This window comes from Oryza glaberrima, chromosome 5 (genome assembly GCF_000147395.1).
Source record: "Oryza glaberrima chromosome 5, OglaRS2, whole genome shotgun sequence".
In the NCBI taxonomy this organism is placed as follows: domain Eukaryota; kingdom Viridiplantae; phylum Streptophyta; class Magnoliopsida; order Poales; family Poaceae; genus Oryza; species Oryza glaberrima.
This window is the reverse complement of record NC_068330.1, coordinates 21,538,151-21,563,821: the sequence shown is the minus strand read 5'-3', so window position 1 is coordinate 21,563,821 and position 25,671 is coordinate 21,538,151. Positions and strand designations below refer to the sequence as shown.

Here is a 25,671-nt window from a genome sequence, read left to right as displayed (position 1 = left end):
CACCGGCAACGGGAGAGGCAGCCCTCCTCCTCGTCCTCGCCGCCGCTCCCCGGGTTCAACGAGGCCGCCGCGGCCGAGGACCGCGCCATCGCCGAGCACACCTCGCGTCTCCGGCGAGCGGCGGCGTGCTGGATCTAGCGTGACGCGGCGTGGGATCGGAGGGGGAGCGTGGGATCTGGCGACGGCGAGGAAAGTGGCGAGCGGCAGCGGCGAGAGGGAGAGAAGAGTGGCGAGCGGCAGCGGCGAGAGGGAGAGGAGAGTGGCGAGCAGCGGCGGCGAGAGGGAGAGAGAGAGAGGCGAGCAGCGGAGGGGACGAGGCGAGCACGCGTGGAGGCGGAGGGGAGGAGGTGCCAGTAAATAAGGAGAAGAGAGAGAGGGGGGAGAAGAGAGGGGTAGTATAGTAAAATACCTATGTAGGCTTTTTGGGCTAGGGGTACTCGTTAGGCTACTAGGATATCTTCTTTTGTGAGGGGGGTTTCCCAGAGAATACCCTCAGTTAGTGAGGGTACTCTTAGAGTGTCCCTGATTGTAGATACCCTAATAGTGTCCATCAAAACTCAAAAGTCCAGCCCAACCCTTCCATTTGTACACCCCTAGTATCAGTCCATCTCATCTGAGGTTGCCAAGGAAGACAAGGTTAGTACTCCCTTCATCCCCTCCCCTGATATAAGGGATTTTGGATGGATGTGTCACATTCACCTAAAATCTCTTATATTATGGGAGTGAAGGAGTATCAACTAAGCACGAATCTCTCAACCGCAATATCCAAGTTGAAGAACTGGTTGCAGCCTTGCAGGCGGTACGTCGTAAGATGTCCCAGTGTATCACCATTACTAGCGTAAGATAGCACGGTGCACAAAAAAGGTACTACTAGTATAAGCAGTTTATTCTACAACCTTTGCCTTCTCACATCATGTCACAATGTCATGTGCAATGTCGGATGAAACACAGGAGTTACGAAACTACAGAATATTCGTTTAATGGCGATGACAAGTCTCATCCAAACAGAAAAGACGCAAAATTTGATTTCTCATTGCCAAGCAAATATGTACACAATGTCACAACGCCACTGATCAAGTGAGGTTCAGCATTTGTTTTGTAGGTTCCTGGAGCAGGTCGCGTATGATCTGCCAATTCCATGTTTTAAGCAACTCTTTTACATCATTTGTTTTGTAGGTTCCATGCAGCCTGGTCTACAGCTAGGACAGAAAAACTTCCTGGAAGAAGTTGACCAGATCACCTTTGTGTGGGTCGAAGGCCAACAGTTTAGTCACTGCATCCTGAAATTATTCACACAAAGAATAGATCACTTTCAGATTCGCGTGCCTATATTACATTTAAAACCAGCGGATAATAACCTGGTATTGTTGGTCCTTTGCTGCTAACTTCTCCCAGACCATGCGCCTTATAGGTCTCTTTGAGTGGATGTCCCCCAAAACAGTAACAGCTCTCTGAACAACTTCACTCGGAACACCTGTAAAAGAGTTGGAAACATGATGATCCTATTCGTGTGGACAATCTGGAGTAATATGCCATCTAGTTCCACTATATATATCTCCTAGAACCATCCACATTCCATGTTACAGAAGGAACTTTTAGTAAAAATGATGCTACTCTTACTGCATAACATGTCAATTACTGAATTATAATGACAGTAACTATATCAACATGATATTTCAGCAGTTTATGTCTGCCTTGGAAAGAATCGGAGTAACTTATCGCTGTTATCATAATGCCAGCTGACCGCAGTTTGTTCTGAACATACCAGCAAGCTGTGCACAGTGTAGTCCTGCGAGAAGATCAATTTTAGTTGCATTTGACTTGAAAAGATGGAGTACATGTGTATAAATGTAGTGCATAAGCTTACCAAAGCTCAAGAGCGCTTGCCCAGGTACAAGTCTTCAACGTTTGCATTAGAATTTAAGATAGAAATTAGTACAAAACATGACATAATGGGTATGAGAAATACATACAGCTTCCATATCCACTTACCGATAAAGGAATATGACATCTTCGTTGTCTGTTTGTTCATCAGGATTCAGAACACTCATGGTATAACATTTGATATGTTCAGACTGCAAATTTCCATGTCAAATTTTTTTTATGAACAGGGTAAAAAAGGATCCAACAAAAAATAAAATAAATTGCTTTTACACAGTAATAACTAGATATTTGCTACCTGCGGCAGGTAGCTTTCTGTGAAAATCTGTGTCAGATGTGTTGACAAAAGGACCTGCAAGAGTACCATATCCCAACATAATACACTGGTAAATGTTAAAACTGCAAATTGTCGGTTCTTGTAGCATTATTGAATAGAAGTGGTTATTGCATATCCAAGTTTGAGTAAGCTATTTATGAGATGTAGAAGAGCAATGAGCCAATAACTGTTGCTTTTACTCAATAAAACATAATATCATCACAAGGATTTTTTCATATATGATGCAGGTTGGAAGTAAAACCACATTCCCTCATGTTTGGAGAAGGTAATGTCAAGTTGATTGTTATTTGTAGAAGTATGGAGCAAAATAACCATTTAAGGGTATTAAGGCTGTGTTATTCCCCCACCTTTCCCAACTCACCTCCCTCGTGTTCCGCGCGCACGGGTGCGTTTTTTTGCAAAAAGTTTCTATACGAAAGTTGCTTTAGAAAATCATATTAATCCATTTTTCAAGAAAAAAATAATAAATACTTAATTAATCATAAGAAAATGTGTCGCTCCATTTTGCGTGCGTGGGAGGTGAGTAACACAGCCTAAGTGATTGAGTAGTATGATTTGAATAAACCTATAGTCTTAACTAATTATAATATACTAGTCAAGCAATACTTGGATGTATACATATCCGCTTGAGTTTAAATAATAGTAGTCTCCACGAAAAGGTTTAATAACGTATGAATCAGGCAGGCAACCCTAGCACATTTACATTTATACTTCTTTTTCGAGAATATGCAGGAGAACTGCGTATTATTTTTATTGAAGTATGGAGAAAAATAGCACATTCATGCTCAGTAGCAACATTTTTCCAAGCTAGCACCTTTGGAGGACAATCGTAGTCTGTAAAATGGCTGATAGTTCCTCCAAGCAGACCAATACCATCTAGAAAGGATCAGAAAAGAAAAGCCCCAACTGTTACAGTGGTGATGGATTTAGAAGGGGGAAGGCAGCGAATTTAAAATTTTATGTACTCTTGCCTTCTGTTAGAGTGCCTTTTCCGAATTCATCCAATAAGCATAGGGATCTCAATGTTGCGTGCCTGCAATACTTACTCAGCTGCATGTTCAATATCATGAGGCAACAAAACCTTAGGTTGAGATTACCGTGTTAACTCTTACCTGAGCATTGTTCCAACTTGATGTAAATCAATCATAAAAGTTGACTGTTCACTTGTCATGGATTTGCTGCCCATTGCACAGAAAATCCTGCAAAGCATTATTTGCAATGTCAAGGATGCCATGTGTTAGTCTAGTATTATCTATTATGTATTAATAACAGATAATGTTTGATTCTAATTCATTGTTCAGCATACTCAACAAGTCGATACATTATTGGCATCTGGTCAAAGAATATTAACACATCAATTGTTTCCTAGTTTCTAGTTTGTAGCATAGGCCATATGCGACATATAGACGGTGTGCTTTTAAGTGATAGACAGACCTATCTGTCAATCCAACAATGGCAGAATCAGCAGGAACAAAGCTTCCAATATGAGCAAGAAAAACCACCAAAGCCACCTTGAAGGCAAATGTCCAACATAGTTAGATCGTTGTCGTGCAATTCAATGGTTTATGCTTCAGTAGGAAATATACACAATATCAAAATTACCTGCTTGATGTAAATGCTTTTCCCTGAGTAGTTAGGTCCAGTTATTATGTTGATTCGTCCTAGTATAAAAATAGTATTAAGTCAGAAAGTTCAAAACTATTACAGTGTAAACTTGTTGGTATACATTTCACGAGAACTAATTACCTGAACTGCGGATTTTAGTGTCATTTGGAACGAAGGTATCAACAGTCATTTCCTGCAAAGCATGTCTAAAATTGATTCTGGAGTAAGTTTACGAACTTTTGGATAAAAATATCTAAACCATACACTGTTAGTAATACCCATCAAAGATGTAACATGAGAGTATACTGTGGATAAATACTAACCTGCCATTCTGTATCTCAAGTATGGAATCCTCAGTTAAGATGGGCCTCACATAATTGTTTTGGCGAGCAACAATTGCCAACGATAATATGCTGGTGTAACGGTAATAATAAGAACACATTAGATAAGCATGAAGTAACTAAGTTGAACAATACCACTATATGCACAATAATTGCACGCATACCAATCAAGTTCTGCTGCAAAGTTTACTGCTTTCGTCAGTTGAGGTATAAACTGGCAAACACGACACACTAAATCCCTTATAATTGCTCTCTCCATGTCTGTATCAATATGACCCCATTAGAGTAAAAAAAATCCATTGCATCTATAGTGATAATAAATACTTGGGAGTGTTTTCTAAGAAATTCTACATTATGATTTTGGACAAGTAACTAATATTTCATGAAGCATTAATATCATCGGAAGGTCATTTGAGATTGATGACATACCAACGGGCTTACGCAACCAAACTGAAGCAGTCCATAGAGCACAGAAGAAAAAAGCCAACTAAACTTTGATAAAAACTGTACAATCTACCTCTTAAAGTTCACCAAGTTATGGAAAATATGGTGATTACTGGAGTATAGGAGTAATTCTAAAAATCCTTTCGCAATTAACATTTTGGGTGTAACTGGAGTATGACAGGATCTGTTTGTAGGTAAAGTACTAGCTGCCTTTTTATTCACGGACTGTAACATTGAAGGTAAACTATTAAAATACCCTAAAACTACCCAAAAAAAAAAGTTCACACAACATTCATTCGAAGAAATTAGGATGGTTTTGTCTTCATCATCAGCAAGACAGAAAAAAAAAGAAGTAAACAAATCGATGAATGAAACTACCAAGAATTTTATGGTAAATATCGCCCAGAAGATTGTCAAGTTCTCTCGTCTTTTGAGTATGATAGTAGAACCTTCTCTCCTCTCCTTCCTCAGAAAACTGATAAAAAGGGAAATTATTACATACTCAAAACTTAAACCCAAAATAAAAATAAGACAGCGCATACCGCAAATTCAAAATCTGGAAGTCCTATCAACAAGGCATCACTTATCTTCTCATCGAAAAAACACATTAAATATCCTGGGAACAGCAAGCATGAAATACATAAATAGTGGTGAATACGAATGTTCAGATGCAAGATTTTTTTCTCAAAAAGAGCATGTTGAACATTACCATCATTATTTAGCAGCTACATATTTCTAACTAGCTTTTGCCTCTATTTTCTTTTACTTGACAATTATCAATGTCAAATAAAAAAACAGAGGGAGTATATTTCAGGTGGTAGTGATGATAGTTGGTTCTACATCCATGCTAAAATCATATATAGAAAGGTAGGTAATATCAAATTAAATAGCACAATAAGAAAAAGGCGGTATGAAAATGCAACAGATGAGGGAAAAAGATACCTATTTGGTGTACATAGACGATTAGAGGAGCTTTTCTGCATTCAAATGAGAAAGGGAAGGAGGCAATTTCATTGGCTGACACCTAGAAACAACTAAGTTATTAGAAATTATGAAATAAAGGATTCAAATTAATTTTTGGGTCTGAAGATTCATTACCTGCTCCAAAAAATCAGGCAATTCTTCATAGACCATCCTCAGTTCGTCTAACTATTTTTCATTAAGAGAAATAAATTTAGACAAACCTTTATAATTATGATCATAGCAACAGGAAAATGTAGACATTTCGAAGAACCAAACAAGTTCAATAATTTAATAGCAGTAAAATAAACATAATCTGGCGAATATTTTTCTAAACAGTTCAAATTTACTAGTTAATACGAAGCACTAAATATTAGTTATAGACGAACAGCTAGGAAAACCATAATGATGAAAGCATGCAACCACCCTCCCACTCTCCCACACCCAACATGTGCATTGTACAAATTCCAAACCATGACCTGCGCCTGGTCTCCCCAATATGACTAGATCCCTGTGAACAACTGAACTATAAGTCCATAACCAGGTTTGAAAATTTCATATGTAGAACCATTGGTAGATAAACAGCATTTGAGAACAAGGGAATACACTCAGCAGAAAGTAGCACCATGGTGAGAACTACAACTGGAACATCTGAGGATGATAATGGCAAAATCTATATTACTTTAAACAGGAGTTGCTGGTACTGATGATGTCTGCCCCCCCCCCCTCCCCCCCAAATCCTCACAATACCTTTAAAGTGATGCTTAATTACATGGAACGAGAACCTAAAAATGTAATTCAAGAACAGAACATGACTCCGGCATAAAGAAAGAAGTGCAAGGTCCAACCTCCTCACATAATCCGTCTTTCACCAGTGTGTCGTAGCCTTTTTCTTTACCCCGTTGCACATCAATCACACCAACTACCTATGGATAACAGATGTATACAACCATTGACCTCATATATGAGAAAGAAAAAGGGCTAAGTAAAGCTCCACAGAAGCCCAGATAAATATGCGCCTTTACGGTGAAAAAGATCTGGAATTATCAGCATTAAGTCCCATAGGCTCAATATTCCTTGGAAAAAGTTGCCAGTTGCAGAAATAGCCATTTAAGTCAGGAAGATATTGATGACAATACCAAAGTGGCAAACTGCATACATGGCATCTGACAAACTAATAATATGGGAACAGGTCTCTAGCGGGACTGTGCATATTTGCATGGAAACGTGTAGCTCACTACCAATACCAGTATGAATACATCTAGGACCTCCATAACACTGCCAAATTTTTAATCTTAATACTTCAAAAGAATAAACCTGCAAATAATCATGCTCTCTTAATATTATCAAGCATCAGTCCACTACACAGTCAAGGCCCACACTTTATGGTGATAATCTCCATACTGCAGTATGCTGCATCGTTAGAGATAAAAACCCAGGAGATGAGCACATGCATCTGTATAATTCACTGCTAACAATTGTCTCATCAAGCTATCAGGAGAATAAGCTCAAGCAGTCAAGTAACACTATATGGTCTAACACAGGCTACATAAATCAAAAGTTCCGTTGTTGGTATTGTTGTATCCAATGATCTAATGATCTATCACACTACATTCTGAAGGCCTGTTCACTTTGATGCCAAAATAAATCCTACCGAATTTTGGTAAAGTTTGGCAAATGCTAAATAATGGTAAGGTAGAGGTTTGGCGCCTTACCAATTCTTTTGTGTGGAGCTATGTGAAGAAGATTCTAGAAAATTACCAAATTTTGGCATGGTATAATGTGGTACGTTATTCGAGACACGTTTAGACTGCTACCTTACCAAAATTTGGCAATGCCAAAACTTGGTAAGGTTGAAAATGGTAGCAAAGTGAACAAGCCCTAAGTTAAAGGCAAAACAATATATCCGAATTTCCTTGTTCATTTCAAGTAAGATGCAATTGTGTTGCAACTGACCAGATCTGATACATAATCCAGCTCTTCTGTAATGGAAGAATTGGCCTGAAAACATTAAAGTTTCATGAATGTGGAGAAAGCATTATTATAAAATAAGGTTTCATGGATGTGCAATAACACTATTGTGCCAAATTTCTATTATTTAAGTGATGATGAAAATTAATAGCCCCTACTTGGAGGCATACCTTTCCAACCAAGTCAATGTTCATATGTTGTAATTTGATTGCCAAATGCTCTGATATTCCTACTTCAAAAATCTTGTTTATATGCAGAAGAGAGCAAATGCACTGAAATAAGAGAAGTGAAAGAAAAGGGATATTATCAGCAAGAGAAATGAAAGAAAAGAAAATCATGCACGTATGGGTGCTTCGTATCTTGCACTTAGGGCAGAGCTTCAAATATGGAATAGCTAAGTGGGAGAAGGAAAACGCAGGAGCATATTCAAAGTGATTGTGCATTTATAAAGTAATAGCCAGATCCATATGCATCATTACAGGTAGGTACCTTCAGAAATGCATGCCAGTCACTGCTTGTACAGAATGAACTTGGAGAGTTGAATTTCTTCTGAAAAATATAAAATGTCAGTTATGCACATTAGAAAAACTGTGAAGAAGAATAATGTGTGCTCAAAGAGAATAAGAATAACCATGACATGTTATGATAAGCATATAATTATCATGATCCGTTGATTCAATTATTTCACAGTTAACATTACTCTTGAGTCTCTTCTACTTCAAATAGAATAATTGCTAACTTAAAAAAAGCAAGGCTTTGTTCCTTCTTATATGTACAACAACAACAACATATATATCATTGAGAACAAAACTCACAATGTGTGCGAGTCCAAGAAAACAAAGCCATGAGCAATGACCAAATACTAAAAGAGAACTACAGAATTTATACATTTATGTGAAGGGTAAAACACAAGCAACACCAACATACTCAACACAAAAGGCAGGTTTAACCTCTGTTTTTCAACAGAGGACTGTGAGATACTATCATTTGTTTGCTTTATTTCAGAACACCTCTCTTTTTATAACATGGTGAATGATAAGAAAAGGAGGTACAAGTAACATACAGAGTAAAGATAATAGCACCTTGAGCATGTGGGGAATATCTCTGACAGACTTCAAAGTCCCACGCAATGCAGACATTACTTCTTCACAGCAAAGAAAGAATGATATCTAGCATGTCTAGGAGAAACAGTTCAGAAATCTACTGGTACCTTTTTGGTATTGAGCATTGGGGAAATTGCGAAATGTGTATTCAACAAATTAAGGATACTGTATTGAGGCGATTATTTATGACATCAATATCGATTATAGGACGTAAAAACCATGTCCTGGAATGAAGCATAAAATTAGTTAAGACGAATGCCATTCTTACTGCAAATCTGCAATCATGATTATAGAAAGTAACAAAGTGACCTCAAGAGATGTTTTCCCATAGGAGTGACGCACTACAATCCACAAGACCACAACATAATCAGTAAACTGGTAGAAACGAAGAATAGAAGAGAAATATCTCATTTACCTTATTGAGCATACCAAAAACTGAGAACCTGTAATTTTTTGTTACTATTACAAATCAGAACCATGGCTATGAGAAAGTACAAGGTTTAGACAAAATCCTTACCCTTCTTTAGCCCTTCCAATTCCCATGTAACTGGGGTGTTTATCTACTTGAAAAATCTGTAGCGCCTCGTGAGCTGTTGCATCAAGTTTCAGGAACTTGTCCCTGAGAGCGTGTCAAGGAATACAATACTAAATACACAAAAACATGAGAATACTAGCCTGTTAAGAATGCATCGAACACTACGCAACAAATTGTCAAGATATAACTTTACCCTGAAGAGTACCTACAATCCTACATAAATAGCTTTCTAACTTGTTTCCAAAGTAAAACCACAAAAACATGCTGATCAGTACATTAGCACATTTAGTCCGTATAATATCATTACGGATAAAAGGATAAAATGATATCTGTGCCACAGAATCAATAGCAATGGATGCTCCACCTTCCATCTGATCAAGGGTATCAAGAAGCCTCTCGTTGTCTAATATAGCAAGAAGACCTCCAGCAGCACGAACTTGAACGTCACTTCCAAGATCCATCATGGAATTAAGCTGTAAACAAATCCTAAAATTATTACCACTGCATAATAACAAAACTTGAAAGACAAATCTGAGTGACAGAAACAAAAAATTGAGCCAGAAGGGCGAGTGATAGAAAAGGAAATAGAAAGAGTGTAACAGCAACTTGTGTGAGACAAATAAAGGATATCCAGTGGAAGATGCAAACAGATCTTCACACAGAAAATGCTACTCAACAGCTCATTACAATGAAGATAAAAGATCTGTTTCTAACTATGCAATTGAGCATAATGGACATGTACTTTCTTCACCGTAAATGAGAGTGTGGGTCCGAAGGTTCCACCTATCAGCTCAAAGGTGTATCAGAAATTAAGAGATGAGATATGTAAGTGATAGAAAAATGGGTTGATGACGTTGTTTTTTTAAATTCTGTTGCAACACATGGGCAATATGCTAATATTCATAAATTGTGCATGCCATATGTGACAATGAAGAAATGTCAGAAAAGGAATATATGGCTTTAGCAGTAGTTTGAACAATAATTCATAAATGCTTAAGCTCGTGCCAATGTAGATGATCTAAAACATATAAGTACAAACGAGTAGAGGCAATCTCACTTAAATCACTTACAAAACAGATCCTTTCTTTTACACTTAACCCTTCGTCCATAGCTGCGACTTTCAAGTACATTAATCTGAAATTTACAAACACAATGATATTTCATTATCACATCATCAGAAATATAATGATTGACAGGTGAAGGTACTATTAGCCTACAAGGTTGTTGCTTGTAATGAATTTTTCCCGGAATTGATAATTCTTGGTTTCCTCATTGAAAAGGGATCGGCCAACATCTATGCATCACAAGATCGTGGTATGTAACATAAGTTACCAAACACCTCTGTTAATGAGTACTCCCTCTGTTTCATATTGTAAGACTTTTTGGCCTTACCTAGATTTATCCATTGATCAATGTATATGTTTTCTATATATATCTAGATTCATTAACATATATATGAATCTAGGCAATGCTAGAAAGTTTTACATTGTGGAACGGAGGAAGTAGTACTTCAGAAGTTTCCAAACCATGCACATTTAGCTTTGATTGCTCACTTGATCAATGTGGTTGATTTCATATGCAGATGCAACATGCGACACAATTTAGCATTTGTGTATTAAGTCTTATCAATTCTTGCGAATCAGGTAAAGAATATTATGTGGTGTGGAAATCGCATGTATCACTTTAACAGAGCTGCTAACCTGTGCCAGGCTTGCTCATAGCTGAAGGTTGAGCTTTTCATGAGCTTCACAGCAGGGGCCTCATCATTACAATCTGAATGATTTTAACCAAAATCATTAAAGGAGAACTGAAGATATTCGTTAAAGAAATTGTTGCAGTTCGAACCATTTCGTTGTAACGCCAACAAAAGTGCCTCATCTGTTTTAGTACTTGTGTATATTGTGCTCGGTTTGGATTGATATTTCACTGTGACAGCAAAAAACACCACAGATTGTCAGCTATATAACCATGTTTCCTCTATTCGAAGTGTTCAAAATAGTTGACAGTGGAAATGATGTAAATTGTTTGTTACCAAAAATGCATTATATTACAAGTAAATTTCCATTTCATATAGATAGAGAAATTAGTTGGTATAAGTGTGGTCATATGAGCACCATACCAAGATCAATCAAAGGAAAATCTTCAGTTATGTCTTCCCAGATTTCCAATACAAAAAGCTGGTGCATACTTGAATCGTAGTATGCTATTCCAACTCTGAGAATCATTAAAGTAGAATGGATTAATGTTAGATAGAGAAACAGTGGTATCTCAGACTCAACAAATCAAGTATGCATCAAAATTTTACCTGCGTCCTTGCATTACACAAGCCATATGAACCTGAAATGTAATCCTTTGACACTCAGTACGTACAGTGCATTAGAACAAAGACGTGCAAAATTTTCTACAGCTATAGGACCTGTTCGGCTGTTCCTCTTAAACTCAATACATCGATTCGTCTCATCATGAGAAATACAGAGATCATTTGCATATCAAAATGTGCATCTGGTCGGAAGGTGGTTTGAGGCTTGTACAATGAACAACATTACAGAAATCATCAACTAAACTAGCAATGTTTGATTCGCCTTTCCTAAGCATCACCTGAACCAAATCTGAGCATGGCGCCGCATCCGCATCAGATAAAAGGAAAATGTGTGACGCTCGGGAAGGTGCCGTAAAAGCAGTACAGCTGATGTCTACAACTACTAAGCTACATTCCAGACTAGAACACGACATTTTCGTTTAAAATAAAATAGAACCCGGCATCGCGCGGAACTGGGGTTTCGGCAACACGATTCGATCGGATTGCAGCGGGGTGGGGGCAGAGAAATCTACTCCGTGTGGCGCAATAAGAGGCGAGGAACTCGGAAGGATCGGGCCAATACGCACCTGGGAGTCGACCTCCCTCTCGGACATCTCCTCCTCCTCTTCCTCGTCCATTTCGCCGGCTCGATCGCTCGCCCGGAGTTCCACCGTCAACCCCCGGCGAGAGCACCGACTTCGCCTCCCCCTCTCCTCTACTCGGCGGCTCCTCACCTCCTGCTCCTCCTCCGAGAATGCGGTACAAATAGAGCGCAGATGCGGAGGCTGGAGGAAGCTAGGCAGCGACGGCGACGGCGAGCGCAGCTGCGCGGGCGCGGAGGATGGAGCAAGCTAGGCGGCGAGGGGCGAAGTGCGGCGGGAGCGTGGCTCGGGCACTGGCTTGTACGGGAAGGAAGTTGTTGGTTCCAGGCTTCCAGCCTCTTCCAGTTCCAGGGCAGGAGCGGTCGAGGATTAGCAGGCCAGGCTGCATTGAACCAGCTCTACGGCCGACCTCTGTTGGATCATCTAGGGCAGGAATAAGTTCACCGGAGGTCCCTCAAATTGACACCGAGATTTTTTAAGGTCCCTAAACTAGAATACCAGAAATGTGTGCCCCTAAAATTACTAAATCCGTCCGTAGAAGGTCCCTCGGCAGTATTGACTCAGTTTTTGTCCGGTTTTGCTGACGTGTCACGCTGTGGGACCCACTGGTCAGTCCGCCGTTGGGGAGTTAATAGACGGGGTTAAAGGCTTTGTCCTCGCCGTTTCCAGGCATTGGTGCGACATTTTCCTCTTCTCGAGCTAAAACCCTAGCTTAGGGCGGTGGCGGCAGCGGAAGCGGCGGCGGCGGCGGTGGGGGCGACAAGAGGAGGTGAGGCTAGGCGATGGCGAGTTATTGAAGTGACCGGTCGTCGGGGTCGTCGTATCCCAGCAGTTGTGCTCCCATCCCGGCGTGAGCTGGGCCCTATGATTATCAGCCGGCGGTGATGTGCCGGTGTGGTGCGAAGGCGGCGCGGTGGATTTCCTGGAGCGTGGACAACCCTGGTCGACGGTACTACCGATGCCACAATCGGTGAGTGATGAAGATTTCGTTTGCTTGCTTGTATTTTGTTTGAGCTTGCCATATTTTTCTGCTATCCTAACAGATGAAACATGTCTACTGTCCCTCCTTGGTGGGCATGCATGCATACTGTCATAAGTGGCAATCTGCCAACTATCACTTCTTGTAGTCTTGGACAGCAAACACACCCAAGGACAACTAGCCCAATCACACTTTGCCCTCACCCTCTTGTGATCATCTTTAATAAAATTAATCACTTTCCTTTCAGCCAGGGCATATTTTATAATGGTCTTCTTGAACTGATGCTTAGAGCTGAACTTCATTCCTAGCTCAAAAACAGGAACCCCTGGCTGCTTCTGAAACCTTGGGAACTTGCCCTTTCTTCTGACAAACTCACCATCACTGCCAACCTCATCATATGAGACTTCATCATCACTATCTGCATATGGGGTGTCATTGCCATCTTCTGGACCTCCAGCAGTTCTAGCTGACTGACTTTTAAACCCCTCAAACACAACCTCATCTAGCTCATGAACCTTTCCAGCTCTCATCTTCCTCTTCAACTCTTTGTAGTGTCTTTCTATCTCCCTAGCCTCTTCATCATCCTCAGAAGGGCAATCATCTCCTCCTACATAATCACTATCATCCTCACTATCAGAAGGCAGGACAGTGTTTATGGGTGAGGTATCCCTAGAAGGTGAGTTCTCCCTCATAGGTGCATTTTCCCTCAAAGGTGACCTTTCCCTATAAATGACAATCCTCTCGCCGCTGACAACGCCCTCCCCTTCTCTTGCGTCGCTGGCCGGCGCCGCCGGCAGCCGAACCTCTCGTGACCCGTGGGCCGTGGCTCCGTGCTCGTTTGCCGTCCGCTCCGCCCGCAGCCCGCCCACCGATGCTCTGCCCGCCGCCCGCTCCGCCCGCAGCTGGCCACTGTTCCACTGCCGTGCTCGCCCACCGCCGCTCCGCCAGTGAAGAGAAAAGTAAAGAGGAGAAGAAGAAAAGTGAAGAGGAGTAAACAAAGATATGTGAAGCTGACATGTGGGCCCCACGGAATTTTTTTAATTTTTTTGCTGACTAGGATGCCACGTCAGCAAAACTGGACAAAAATACTGTCAAGGGACCTCCGGCGAATGGTTTGAATGAGTTTAGGGGCGAACATTTCTGGTTTTGTGGTTGAGGGATTTAAAAAAATCTCGCTGTTAAGTTGAGGGATCAAACGGTGAACTTATTCCTCTAGGGCACATGTGTGAACTTTCGGCCCATTCTCTTCAAAGCGATTCAGAATTTCCCGATCGGGAGACGTTCTCATTAGGGTACAATCTTTCGTATTTGGCATTTTGTAACGGGTACCAATATAACAGATTATTTAATTTTTATAAGAAATATTAGTTAAATTTGAAAAAATATTACCAAACTTCTTTAGAAAATTCAAAAATTCTGGCCAAAATAATATGGGGGTGGTTGGGGGCGATTGATAGAACCGAAATTTTGTTATGGAATTTTAAACCATGCTCGTGGCACGCTGGCACACATCTACAAATATTGTTTCTACAAACAACCTTGGGACTACCTATTAATATTTTGATAGATTTGGAGCTTCAAATCTTATACTCCCTCCGTTTCACAATGTAAGACTTTCTAGCATTACCCATATACATATAGATGTTAATGAATCTAGACATATGTATGTGTTTGAATTCATTAACATTTAAATGAATGTGAACAATGCTAGAAAGTCTTACATTGTGACATGGAGGAAGTATAACTTTGAACCAATAGATACAACCAATTTTGCATAAATAAAAAAAAAGATAAACTTGTCAAAAATCATAAATCTAGAGAAAAAACAATTGTGAAATCTAATTTTGATGCACTGTAACTAAGTATAAGTGCACTGTAACTAAGTATAAGGGGTTGTCCAGATTGATGCCATTTCAAACTATATCAATTTTTTGGTAAAGTTGCTAAACATGTGTATCCATTTAGTTTTTTTAATCAAAATTTGGTAAATATATAAGAAATCATGTCAAAACTTGATAATATTTTTTAGCTTTACAAAACTTTGTTTACGCCCTCAATTCAAAACCCAAAAAGGGGATGTGCAACCTCTAACAATGTTACATTTCGTTATACTTCCTCCGTTTCATATTATAAGACTTTCTAGCATTACCCACGTTCATATATATGTTAATGAATCTAGATATATATGTGTGACTAGATTCATTAATATCTATATGTATATAAGCAATGCTAGAAAGTTTTATAACCTGAAACGAAAGGTGGTAGCATTTTGATCCGTAAAAATATTGCCATGGAAAAATGTATGGAGTGCGCATGCCGCAGAGTTGTTTTCCACTCGTTCCGAAACTCGATGTGCATGCATTGCAATTTGCAAGTATGCAACCGTTCGGCGCGCACGCCGGACGCGCTCCGCGCCGGCCCGGCCGGCGGTAGCCAGCGCCCCTCTCTCGCCGTCGCGTCGTGCGACTACAAATACCCACGCAACACAGCGTCAGCGTGGCCATCGCGTCCGCGCACACGGCACAGCCAGCTTAGTACGTTTAGCTACCTATCACGCGCGCGCTAATCTCCCGCGCTCCCGGCATGGCTCTGTCGACGCGGCGCGTCTGCGTGCTCCTGCTGCTGGTCCTCCTCGGCCTCGCGGCGACCTCCAACCGCGCGCGCGCGGCGCGAGTAGTCCCCGCCGCAGGCGCCGCGGCTCTTCGTCGCGAAGAAGGCGAGGCGCCTGCGGCCGTTCACCGCGGACGCCGCGGGGTTCCTCGCATCGGCCGCGGCGGCGGCGTCGGTGGCGGTGGCGTCACCGTGCCCGTCGAGCATGTCGCTAGACGGAGACTCCAGGAGCACGAGCACCTCAACGAGGAGATGCTGCCGTCGTTCAGCGGCGGTGGCGGCTCTCGCGGCGGCGGCGTCTCTTCCGGTGGCTCTTCCCGTGGAGGCGGCAGCTCGATCGGCTCCGGTGGCGGTTCAGGTGGCGGCTCCGGCTCAGGTTCACGCGGCGCCGGCGGCACTGAATCCGGCCGACGCTTCATCCCGCCCATTATCCCCGCCGTCCCGGGGGGCGGTGGCGGCGGCGGCAGCGGCAGCGGCAGCGGCAGCAGCTCTGGCCGCCGCGGCGTTTGGAACGTGGGAGTCGCCGCAGCCTCGGTCCTCGTCGTCGCCTGGCTCGTGTAGGATGCTGCTGCGTGACTCGGGCGGTAGCTGCGACGCCGTCTCGCCGATGCAGAATCATCAGTAATTGTGGTGTGATCGCCGTATTTAGGTTTGCCATGCACACGGGCAGTGTACCGACATGCATCGGTGCATGTAGTGGTTTTAATTTTCGCCTGGTCTGGATGTGGCTGGGTAGGTCATATCGTTAGTGCGTCGATGTGGTTCGGTAGGTCATATATATATTGTTAGTGCGTCGTTGTGTTAGATTAGTGCATGTGTGCGTGATATATAAATTTTACTCTAAGAATTTTGGTTTCTCGAGTTATCGAGTATTTAGAAGTATCATATTTTATAATAGAAAATACGATACCTCCTAATACTTTTTAAAGTATGCTAAAAGCATACATCGTGTACGTACCACAATATAACCATAAAAGAGGTCATAAACCTTTATAGCCTAACCTTATAAGAAATAGCCTAGCCCTTAAGTTTAAAATTGGCCTTTAGCTTTTACAGCCCATTCACAAGAAATAAAAAAAATTGTTATTTCTCTCACTTCTTTTCACCATGTTATGGTTTATATCTACAAGCTTCACTGTTGTAGTGATGTGTGGTAATTTTTTCTCGTAGGACCCATCCTATGGTGAAAATTGGCATCAAACACTGTTGCTTGTTTTATCTCTTAAATAACAATCAAGGTGGGAATGTGATACACCTTAAGATTGGTATGACCTCCATATATACATTAAGGATGCTCTAAGAAGGTACAATAGTGCTACTCTCCAAAAAATTTTATATCATTAAATTCATGCATGAAAGAGAAAGAATTGAAGAGAGAGAGAATGAAACGGACGACTAATCTATCACCCGGCGGTAGCGCAGTTGTACAGGCGATTCCGCGATAAAAAATACTAGCTTTGTGGGGCCACACCGAACCCTATAGATCATGTGTGACTTTTTTCACTGTATCGGCTCTCACCTCTCTTGCTCTAGATCGTTTCTTTCCGCACAAATCGCCTACTCCTCCACCTGAGGCCCACCATTGTTCATCGGAGTCAATTTCCACCGCCATCGGAAACCGCGTATGCTGCGGAAGCTCCGCCACCGTTGCCGGATTAAATCCCACGCACCTTATGAATCCTGTTCCTCTCATGCTCAGCCATCAGATCGACGCCAGATCGATGCTCTCCTTATGAAGAACGCGTTGTTGCCATGCAAGATCTCCTGCCGCCTTGTGGCTGTTCCGTTGATTGAAGCAAACAAGCAGCTATGAGAACCACGAGAAGTGGTACGAGAACCATGAGAAGTGGTTCTGAGTTTTGCTGTGTCAGTGGATTTGGGGATCTTTTTTCTCTGTCCTTTTCCCTTCTGCTCTCGATATATGCATGTCCTGTTTAGTTCAGTCCAAACTTTCCCCCAACTTCCAACTTTCTATCACATCACATCACATCCAAAACTTTCCTATACACATAAACTCCTAACTTTTTTTTCAAACTACCACCTTTCTCCAAACTTCTCCCCCAGAAACTAAACAAAGCCGTTGTTTATTTACACAAAGTAGATGGAATTTTTAGGAGCGATGCAATTGTGATAAGATTTGGATCTTCCCATCAACATTTCACTAGCGGTAGTTATGTAAAGCCTAATCAATTCTTTTACTAGTTCTTGTTGATATCACAAGTTCACAACATACAGATGGCTACACAGGTATAGTTTAGTTTTGATCATACACATTTATGTGGACATGTATGACTAATTATTTGATTAATAAGGTGCACTCTACATAAGAGCTAATCTATTGTACTAGTTGTCTTTAGCATTAGCTACAAAATAATATAAAGATAAGTGGAGCCAGTTGTGATAGGATAATTTCTATCTTTAGAGGATCTCATGTGCATTATCTTCTCCTCGTTGTTAGCATACGGTTGCAACCCTTGTAAGGCCTCCTCCAACAAGGGTGAGTCAGTTAACTCATAAATCTCCACATCAGCTTTTGTATGATGTGGAAGAGAGAGAAGATAAGGAGAGAGAATGCACTATCTCTTCTTCAAGAGCTAAGCTCCTAAAAAATGTGAGAGGGATTGTGAAACCTAAAGCATTTTGAACAATATGCTATGAGACAATCTATTAAAAAGATATACTTTTTGCTATCTCTTGTATGAGGTGGACAAACATGAGCTAGTGCAGGAGGCCTAAGTCGTAATCTCCTGGCTGTCTCTGAGTTTCCACATGTCGAAACAAGATTTCGGTAATACTTAAAGGGGGTGGCTATCAAGCTAGAAAAGTGGATGGGTTTGAAGACAAGGAATTTTATACAGGTTCAGGCCTTCTTATTCAAGAAGTAATACCCTACTCCTGTCCGGGGATGATTCCGCCGAGTATATATTGATCGTATGATCTAGGGAAAAAGAAGTGTCCCGAGAGGAACCCGGACCCCTCCTTATATAGGGGAAGGGGTCCGTATTACAAAATACAGTCCATATCCCTAACGGAATATATGATTACAGATGAAATACAATCGTAACCGACTAAGATCCCGGGTATTTCCTTGACGTACAAGTTTAGAAACTAACCCGAGTCCTCATAAAGATATTCTATCTATATTTGGTATCGTGTACCCAACTAAACTATAACTGCCATGTAGATATGGGATATCCATAATCTCCACAGTAGCCCCCGAGACCTTTGCAGTCGACGAAATAGCCTTTTCAGACCAAAAAGCAATAATCCGAGTGCTTCAATTCCTCTTGCTCTGGCCCGCCGAGTACTAAAATCAAAGACTGTGAAGGACGAAAATAAAACATGGTGCATCGAGTAGATGCACCTAATTAGGTATAACCCCCGACTATGTGGTTAGTTGAAAAACTAAACGTGTAGTCAAGAACCGAATGGTTTTACAACCAATCATCATATAGCAAAGCACGCATGGTATTCAGTAAAATACCCAACCGACTGCTTCTCAACTTGAATATATCAAGAATAAAAACATGAAAAGGGCCCGAGTGATAAACACTCAAAAGGTCCACAAAAAGACATATTTGACAAGAATCCGAGTAAGAAACTCTTAAAATGATCTACCAAATATGATAAAAATCATGGTAATTAAGAAGTTTAATAGCCTAGGCTATAACCCTTACCATAATCAAAATAAGCATATAACATGCCAAGAGAATGACTCTTAATAAACTAGCCATCTCGAATCAACCCAAACAGCTTTTGCAGCCTAATAAAGCTTACAAAAATAGTATAACACCTTTCTGTCGGGCACCTTTTTATTTGCATCGTGGTAATTCCAAAGAATTATCAAACCGCGCTAAAAAGGATTTTAACAGCATCGGGTCACATCATTGTGAGCACAAATTGCCAAAGCAAAAGGCGCCTAAGTCCCTAGGGATCACAACGGGCCACGCTGGTAATAATATTGGGCTGAAGTACTGTACAGGCATAGGCCCATTAGCACTCCCGATACCCTAACAAAACACCGAAGTCCAAGCGACGCTTCGTCTTCCCCGCCGAAACTCTCGCCATTTCCCCACTCCTTGCTACAGTACAAAGCTACGCCGACGAAGCTAGGGTTCATCAATCCGTCCCAATCCATTCTCAAAAATCCACGAAACTTCTCCACGCGTCCACCGCACCGATTCCCCGTTCCCCTCCAGCTACTTTTCAGACCGAATCAAACCGTTCGACTCGCATCCATGGCGGAAGAGAGAGAAAGTTTCGAGAGTCAGTGGGCGCCCTCCGACGTGACGGAGGAGAATCTGAAGGAAATGGCGGCGCACGGCGTTCTTCCGGCAAAGGAGAACATCGGGTGGCGGCCAGCGTTTGGCGAAGCGTTCCCAACCCCCGATACACACGAGGTCGTGGTATTTTCTCACTTATTTTATGGTGGATTTTCTCTTCCAACTTCAAGATTCTTCCGAGGAATTCTGAGCTTCTATGGAATTAGCCTACATCACCTGAATCCAAACTCCATAGTGCACATTGCCAATTTCATTCATGCCTGCGAAGCTTTTCTGGGCATTAGGCCTCATTTTGCCTTATTCCGCCGAATCTTCTTCCTCAAGCCCCAACCGAACAAGAGCAAACCATGCGTGGTTGGGGGTGCCGGCTTCCAACTCAGAGGAACACTAAGCCAAAAGTATTTCTCCATGCCCTTCAAGACCTCAAACAAAGGCTGGCACGCAAACTGGTTTTACGTTCAAAATCCTGAACCCGCACTCCCCGAGTACTCCTGTCTTCCTCCGATTTACCAGGACACATGGAATTCATTGCCTATGGGAGATGAAGCTGCTCAGGCAGTGGAATTGATGGAACGCATGCTAAAGCTGAAGGAACAGGGTTTGCAGGGAGAACAAATCACTCGGCACTTCATCAAAAGTCGGTTAGCTCCAACCAAAGAGAGGTCCCGCATGGCTTTTGAGTTTGACGGCAAGCATGATCCAAATCGTGAAGATCCAGACTCTCTTGACTTTAAGGTCATGAAGGAAAGAATGTACAAGATCTTCTCAAATGCCATTGTCGTCAGCTATTCACATTTGTTGCCAGTTGTACCATACAATGCATTCAACCCTCCTCCACCGGTATGTACTCAAACACTTCAACCTTCCTCAAAATATGATCTCGTCTTTTTGTTAAATCAATTGACAGTGGAAGATATTATGTCTAGCAATTTGCTCTGATGAAGTCGGATCCCCCAATTGCTCAGCGCCGATCACCTCGCCGTCAGACTGGTCAGGGGAGCGGGGGACCAAAGATCCGGTCCGAAGCCCAGCCCAACACCTCTAATCCAGCCGGCCAGTCAGATTCCCGTAAGAGGAAGTTAGTGCTGAGTGACGACGAAGGCGAAGATGATGAAAAGCCTGGAGATAGAGAAACAACTAGAAAACTACCGAAGCAAGCCATTCCAAAGAAGAAAACATCCAGTCATCCTATGCCGAAGATCAGGAGGTCTTCCAGGTATAAATCATATAACTTTCTTCCTTGTTCTGATGCTCACTTATCATGAAAACAATGCTGACAGTACAACTCAAACTCGTAGGAAACCATCTGATATAGACCCTTCTGGGAAGGACTCTGAACCGACTAACATGGAGACGAGTTCTTCCAAAGAAACCGGGCCGACTACCGCGGATCACCCGAGTGACAATCAGCCGGCAACCGATAATGTAGGATCCGGTGATCAACCCCCGACTGGAAACCAATCGGCCGAAGCTGAAGCTGGAGTTAATCAGGAGCCCCCGACTGGAAACCAGTCGGACACAGGGCCAAGCCAACAGATCCCAGAAGTTGAAGTCCGAGCAGACAGCCCTCGCAGTCAAGATGCCAACAATGACCGAAGGTCTGGATCTCCTTCAAAGGCATCTGAGTCCACTTGTCCTCGTCTAGAAATCATCACGGGTAAACACTTTGTCCGAAACCACATTGATCTAACTGACTCTATTTGATTGTCTGACTTTTATCCATGGATACATTAAGACCAATGATTGGTGATGAAGAGGAAGTTCTTCGGATACGTGCGACTGAAGACTCGCGCCCTCCCATTCTGGTCAAGTGGTGGGATGATGACTTGCAACCTCAAGGAATTGTAATAAACCGGCAAAAAGAAGACGAAGAGGTATGCCTACTAAGGCGCTCGGCCAAGCGACTCGTATTGTAAACGTAAGTTCCTTGACGCCTGACCTCAGCCATCTTGTTTGCCATCTAGCTCGAGCGCTGATAAAACTGTTTTGCAAAGGATTCACCTTAGGAACGAAGCGAAGACCGCAACTGTAACACCCTGAAAATTCGACCGATGAAATCAAAACACTAAAAATATGGATTTTCAAAAACTTTTTAAATAAATTGCATCATGCCGATTTTGTTCGACTATTTTGTTGGATTCGGATTTCGGAGTTCATAAATCGCAAATAAAGAACAATTGATTAGGAATAAAACCCAAAATTAAATAAGTAAAATAAATGACTAGAATATGATTTAAAATAAGGTCGAGGTGAGATTGGAAACAAATAAAATATTGTTGCGACCATATTAGCAATAATCAAATTTTGGTACGATGAAATAAGAATTAACCCTAATTAAAAATTCAAATAAATTATATAAATGAAATATGGGTGATATTAAATTAGGGTAAATTTTTAATTAGGATAACACAAATATGGAGTAAACTCCAATTATGCTAAAATTGGAATTTATAGGGCTATATTTAAATAAGAAAATGGGCTAAAATTGGGATAAAATAGAAAAGTCACTGTTCATTGCACTCCAGGTGCTCGACACGGTCCCCCTAGCCCCGCCCCCTCCCCTGCCGCGCGCGCCGCTCGCCGCGCGTTGCCCGCCCGCGCGCCGCTCGCGCGCCGCGCCGCCGTCGCCATCATCGCCGTCGCGTCGCCGTCGGCCTCGCGCCGCGTGCCGCCGCCTCGAGCCCTGTACCGCCGCCTCGCGCCCCGCGCCGCGCGCCCATCCCGTCGCCGCGCCGCGCGCTCGTCCCGTCGCCGCGCCATCGTCCTTTCGCCGTCGCCGTCCCGCGCCGCACCACCCGCCCATCGCCATCGCCGCCTTGCGCCCCGCGCCCACGCGTCGCTCGACCGTCGCGTCGTCGCCTCGCGCCCCGCACCCTGCCGCGCCGCTCGCCCGTCGCATCGCCGCCTCGCGTCCCGCGCCGCGCCGCCCGCCCGTCGCCATCGCCGCCTGCCGCGCCGCGCGCTGCCCGTCGCGTCGCCATAAGCCGCCGCCCTCCCCCTCTCCTCCTCCCCTCTCTACAAATACCCCCCCCCCCTCCCTCTCCATTCTCCCCCACTCCATTCCCTCCTCCTCTCCCTCTTCCCCTCCTCCACACGCCGCCGTCGCCACGCCACCGCGCCGCCGCATTAGGCCGCCGCGCCACCGCTTTGAGCCACCGCGCCGCCCGTGCTGCCGTCGTCCGCGTCGCCGCCGCCGTCGTCATCGTCGCCGCCACTGCCGGTGAGCCGCCTTTCCCCCTTTGCGTCCACCGCCGTCGCCGCTCGGGTAGGGAGAGAGGGAGCCGAGAGGGAGAGAGGCAGGGAGGAGCCGGGAGGAGGAAGAAGAAAAGAAAAGAGAGAAGAGAGAGGAAGAAGGAAGGAAAAGAGAGAAGAAGAGAAAAAGGAAAGAAAAAGAAAGGAAAGAAAAAGAAAAAAAAGGGAGAAAAAGAAAAGGAAATAAATAGGAAATTAAAGGGAGATTAGGGAAGTTTAGAAAATCTAAAATAATTAGAATTTAGTTATAGATTAGTTATAGTCGTAGGATTGTGAAATTTGATATAAAATATGGATTATTCTTGGTAATTTCTATAAGAAATCAATTCGCGGTAGTAATTTAGATGTAATTAATAACTAAGCAAATAGATGAATTTTTATAGACTATTATGGATCATTTTTGGATAATCTCTATAAGTAATCGATTCACAGTAGAAATTCGGATTTAATTGCTAGGAATTTTTAGACGTATATTATATTTAATCGTTAGTCATAGACTAAATTCAAACGTATAATATTATAAGATAATTTTAGGGTTCCGTCCGACATTTAGCTCACGATAGAAATTTCTAACCTATTATATGGATATAATGCTCGGATAAATTAAGTTAAAAACTTACGATAACAAAATATTTATACCCGCAAATAGTTTAGGATATTAAAAATCGAAATTGGGTTTGCCCTAGTTTGCGAGTAGTAAAGTTAATATAAAAGAATCAACTTTCGCATTCGATTTCCATTTGGATTTATTTGGATTTTTATTTGAATTCTAACCGAATTCAAATTGTTTCTTCGCACGTAATTTTAGAGCCCGAGGGAGTTGCGGATCCAAGCGAGGACCAAGACCCGCAAGACTTTGAGCAAGGCAAGTCATCACTATTCCTTGAACATGTTGATCCCAATTGCGAAATTATTTTGTTTACAAATAAAATTGCGTGCAATGATGAACATCCTACTTGTGATTATGCCTTGCCTTGATTATTGTTTGCCCTTATTCCTTCGTAACCATGTTTACGTATGAGTCCCTAGTCAATTACGACAATTGCTTAGAAATGCTATTCTAGAATTATGCATACTCATATTTATCAAATGCTATATGCTTGGGCAATTACCTTTGGGAAGGTAATTGAGATGCGGCATGTGGAGACATGAGCGCCACATTGCCATGATATTGATGACATGATTTGTGAAAGGAAAAAAAATAAAACTAAACAACTATTTTCGACTGGGGCGGACGGAGGATTTGGGTGGTATCTGGAAAAGACTAGTATCGTCCCCGGTCAATTAAGGACCGAGCCATGAAGTTAAGCATGAAACGACCCCCGTACAACCGTACTTCTCGAATGGGTATAGACCTAGCGGATTAGATAACCGAGCGGAGGCAGTATCCCTGCATAGATGGTTCACCCCTGAGTGAGGCAGGTGCGCTACGATGGGACAGCCGTTGAGGTAGGGCCGAGAGGCGTGCCCTACATCGGTGTCGCCATTGGTAGGACTGCCATGAGTGTGTGAGAGAGAGAACTTAACTTGAACTATAATTTAATATGTGTGTGAGACTTCTCTTTCCTGGGAGCGCCAGAACTCCTCTCACTGCTAGAAACATGGACACCTAGAGTGCATGAGGATTTAAGTTCATGGAGCGGGTACTGCCAATGCGAGGTTATCGAAAAGCTTTGCCGTGACGCGTCTCATGTGTTGGGACGAGGCTCATGTGTTGGGCAGTTGCGGAGTGCGGGTAAAGTGTACATCCACTGCAGTGTGAGTAAACCAAATCTATTCGAATAGCCGTGCTCGCGGTTATTGAGCACCGGGACATGTATTATACTTGGCTAGACTCTAAATTCTTAACTTGTGTGGGATGGGATATTGCATGATGATTTTTATGCTGATGGAGCCACTTCCTGAGAGGTGGGAATGTGGACGTCCTCAGAAAACCATAACGACTCGATGGCGGGAAGCTATCCTTGGGATCACAATGGATGGTGGACAGAACCGTCGTTGTTTAATATGAACACTGGTACTAAAATTTGATTAGTCTGTGCTAGGTCTTAGGCTTGTGAAAAGAATTACAAAACTGGCTTTGTGCAAAGGAACCATAGCTATCCTTTGAATACCCCTATCATGTGCATTTCTTGCTGTGGTGGCTTGCTGAGTACGGTTGGTACTCACCCTTACAAATATAAAATTAATCAGAAGTGGGAGATAAAGCTTCGGAGGATCCCTATGCCTACTACCAGGAGGGAGATGAAGACGATGGCGCTCAGTAGGTCTTAGTACGGTCGTTGCCTGTGGCAATGGCATGCCGCTGCCTGAATTCCGCTGCCTTATCTATTTCTGCTTTTGGATGTATTCCGGACCGCTCGGTCCGATGATTTAAGACAATGCCTGCGGGCTTATGATGTAATAATCAGCACTAGACTCTCGTGTATGTGCTTTTGGTATTTCAGCTATGAACTCGTGTGTACCAGA

At 42.7% G+C, this 25,671-nt stretch overlaps 2 protein-coding genes across 4 annotated transcripts; one reads left to right on the top strand and one right to left on the bottom strand.

The window, feature by feature from the left end:
• Positions 1 to 779: 779 nt before the first annotated feature.
• Positions 780 to 12,415, bottom strand: LOC127774045 (DNA mismatch repair protein MSH5). 3 transcript variants are annotated; one of them, XM_052300315.1, is made up of 34 exons: positions 12,064 to 12,415; positions 11,483 to 11,514; positions 11,297 to 11,391; positions 11,023 to 11,103; positions 10,878 to 10,950; positions 10,248 to 10,311; positions 9,499 to 9,650; positions 9,160 to 9,261; positions 9,058 to 9,085; positions 8,952 to 8,983; positions 8,809 to 8,866; positions 8,622 to 8,708; positions 8,029 to 8,088; positions 7,710 to 7,811; positions 7,525 to 7,569; positions 6,417 to 6,494; positions 5,707 to 5,757; positions 5,551 to 5,632; positions 5,151 to 5,224; positions 4,987 to 5,083; positions 4,329 to 4,425; positions 4,147 to 4,236; positions 3,965 to 4,029; positions 3,821 to 3,879; positions 3,653 to 3,729; positions 3,331 to 3,417; positions 3,190 to 3,251; positions 3,033 to 3,094; positions 2,180 to 2,233; positions 1,993 to 2,075; positions 1,868 to 1,899; positions 1,766 to 1,789; positions 1,359 to 1,474; positions 781 to 1,280 (listed from the first exon to the last, which is right to left on the bottom strand). In XM_052300315.1, exons 1-34 carry the CDS (start codon positions 12,112 to 12,114, stop codon positions 1,200 to 1,202), a joined length of 2,433 nt encoding a protein of 810 aa, XP_052156275.1. In that variant the 5' UTR covers positions 12,115 to 12,415; the 3' UTR covers positions 781 to 1,199. The 3 variants fall into 3 exon arrangements, with proteins under 3 accessions (XP_052156276.1, XP_052156275.1, XP_052156277.1); XM_052300316.1 differs by lacking the exon at positions 7,710 to 7,811 and having other exon boundaries at positions 780 to 1,280; XM_052300317.1 differs by lacking the exon at positions 11,483 to 11,514.
• A 3,225-nt stretch (positions 12,416 to 15,640) lies between these two features.
• On the top strand, positions 15,641 to 16,460 carry LOC127772560 (putative glycine-rich cell wall structural protein 1). Its single transcript, XM_052298495.1, has one exon. It carries the CDS (start codon positions 15,641 to 15,643, stop codon positions 16,226 to 16,228), a length of 588 nt encoding a protein of 195 aa, XP_052154455.1. The 3' UTR covers positions 16,229 to 16,460.
• The last annotated feature ends 9,211 nt before the right edge of the window (positions 16,461 to 25,671 follow it).

Coding starts and splice junctions, on each gene's coding strand:
- LOC127774045 (XM_052300315.1), bottom strand. CDS start 12,114: ATGGACGAGGAAGAGGAGGAGGAGATGTCCGAGAGGGAGGTCGACTCC. Junction 8,089..8,621: donor ATATTCCCCACATGCTCAAG/GTGCTATTATCT, acceptor TATATTTTTCAG/AAGAAATTCAACTCTCCAAG. Junction 3,418..3,652: donor ATTGTTGGATTGACAGATAG/GTCTGTCTATCA, acceptor AATGCTTTGCAG/GATTTTCTGTGCAATGGGCA.
- LOC127772560 (XM_052298495.1), top strand. CDS start 15,641: ATGGCTCTGTCGACGCGGCGCGTCTGCGTGCTCCTGCTGCTGGTCCTC.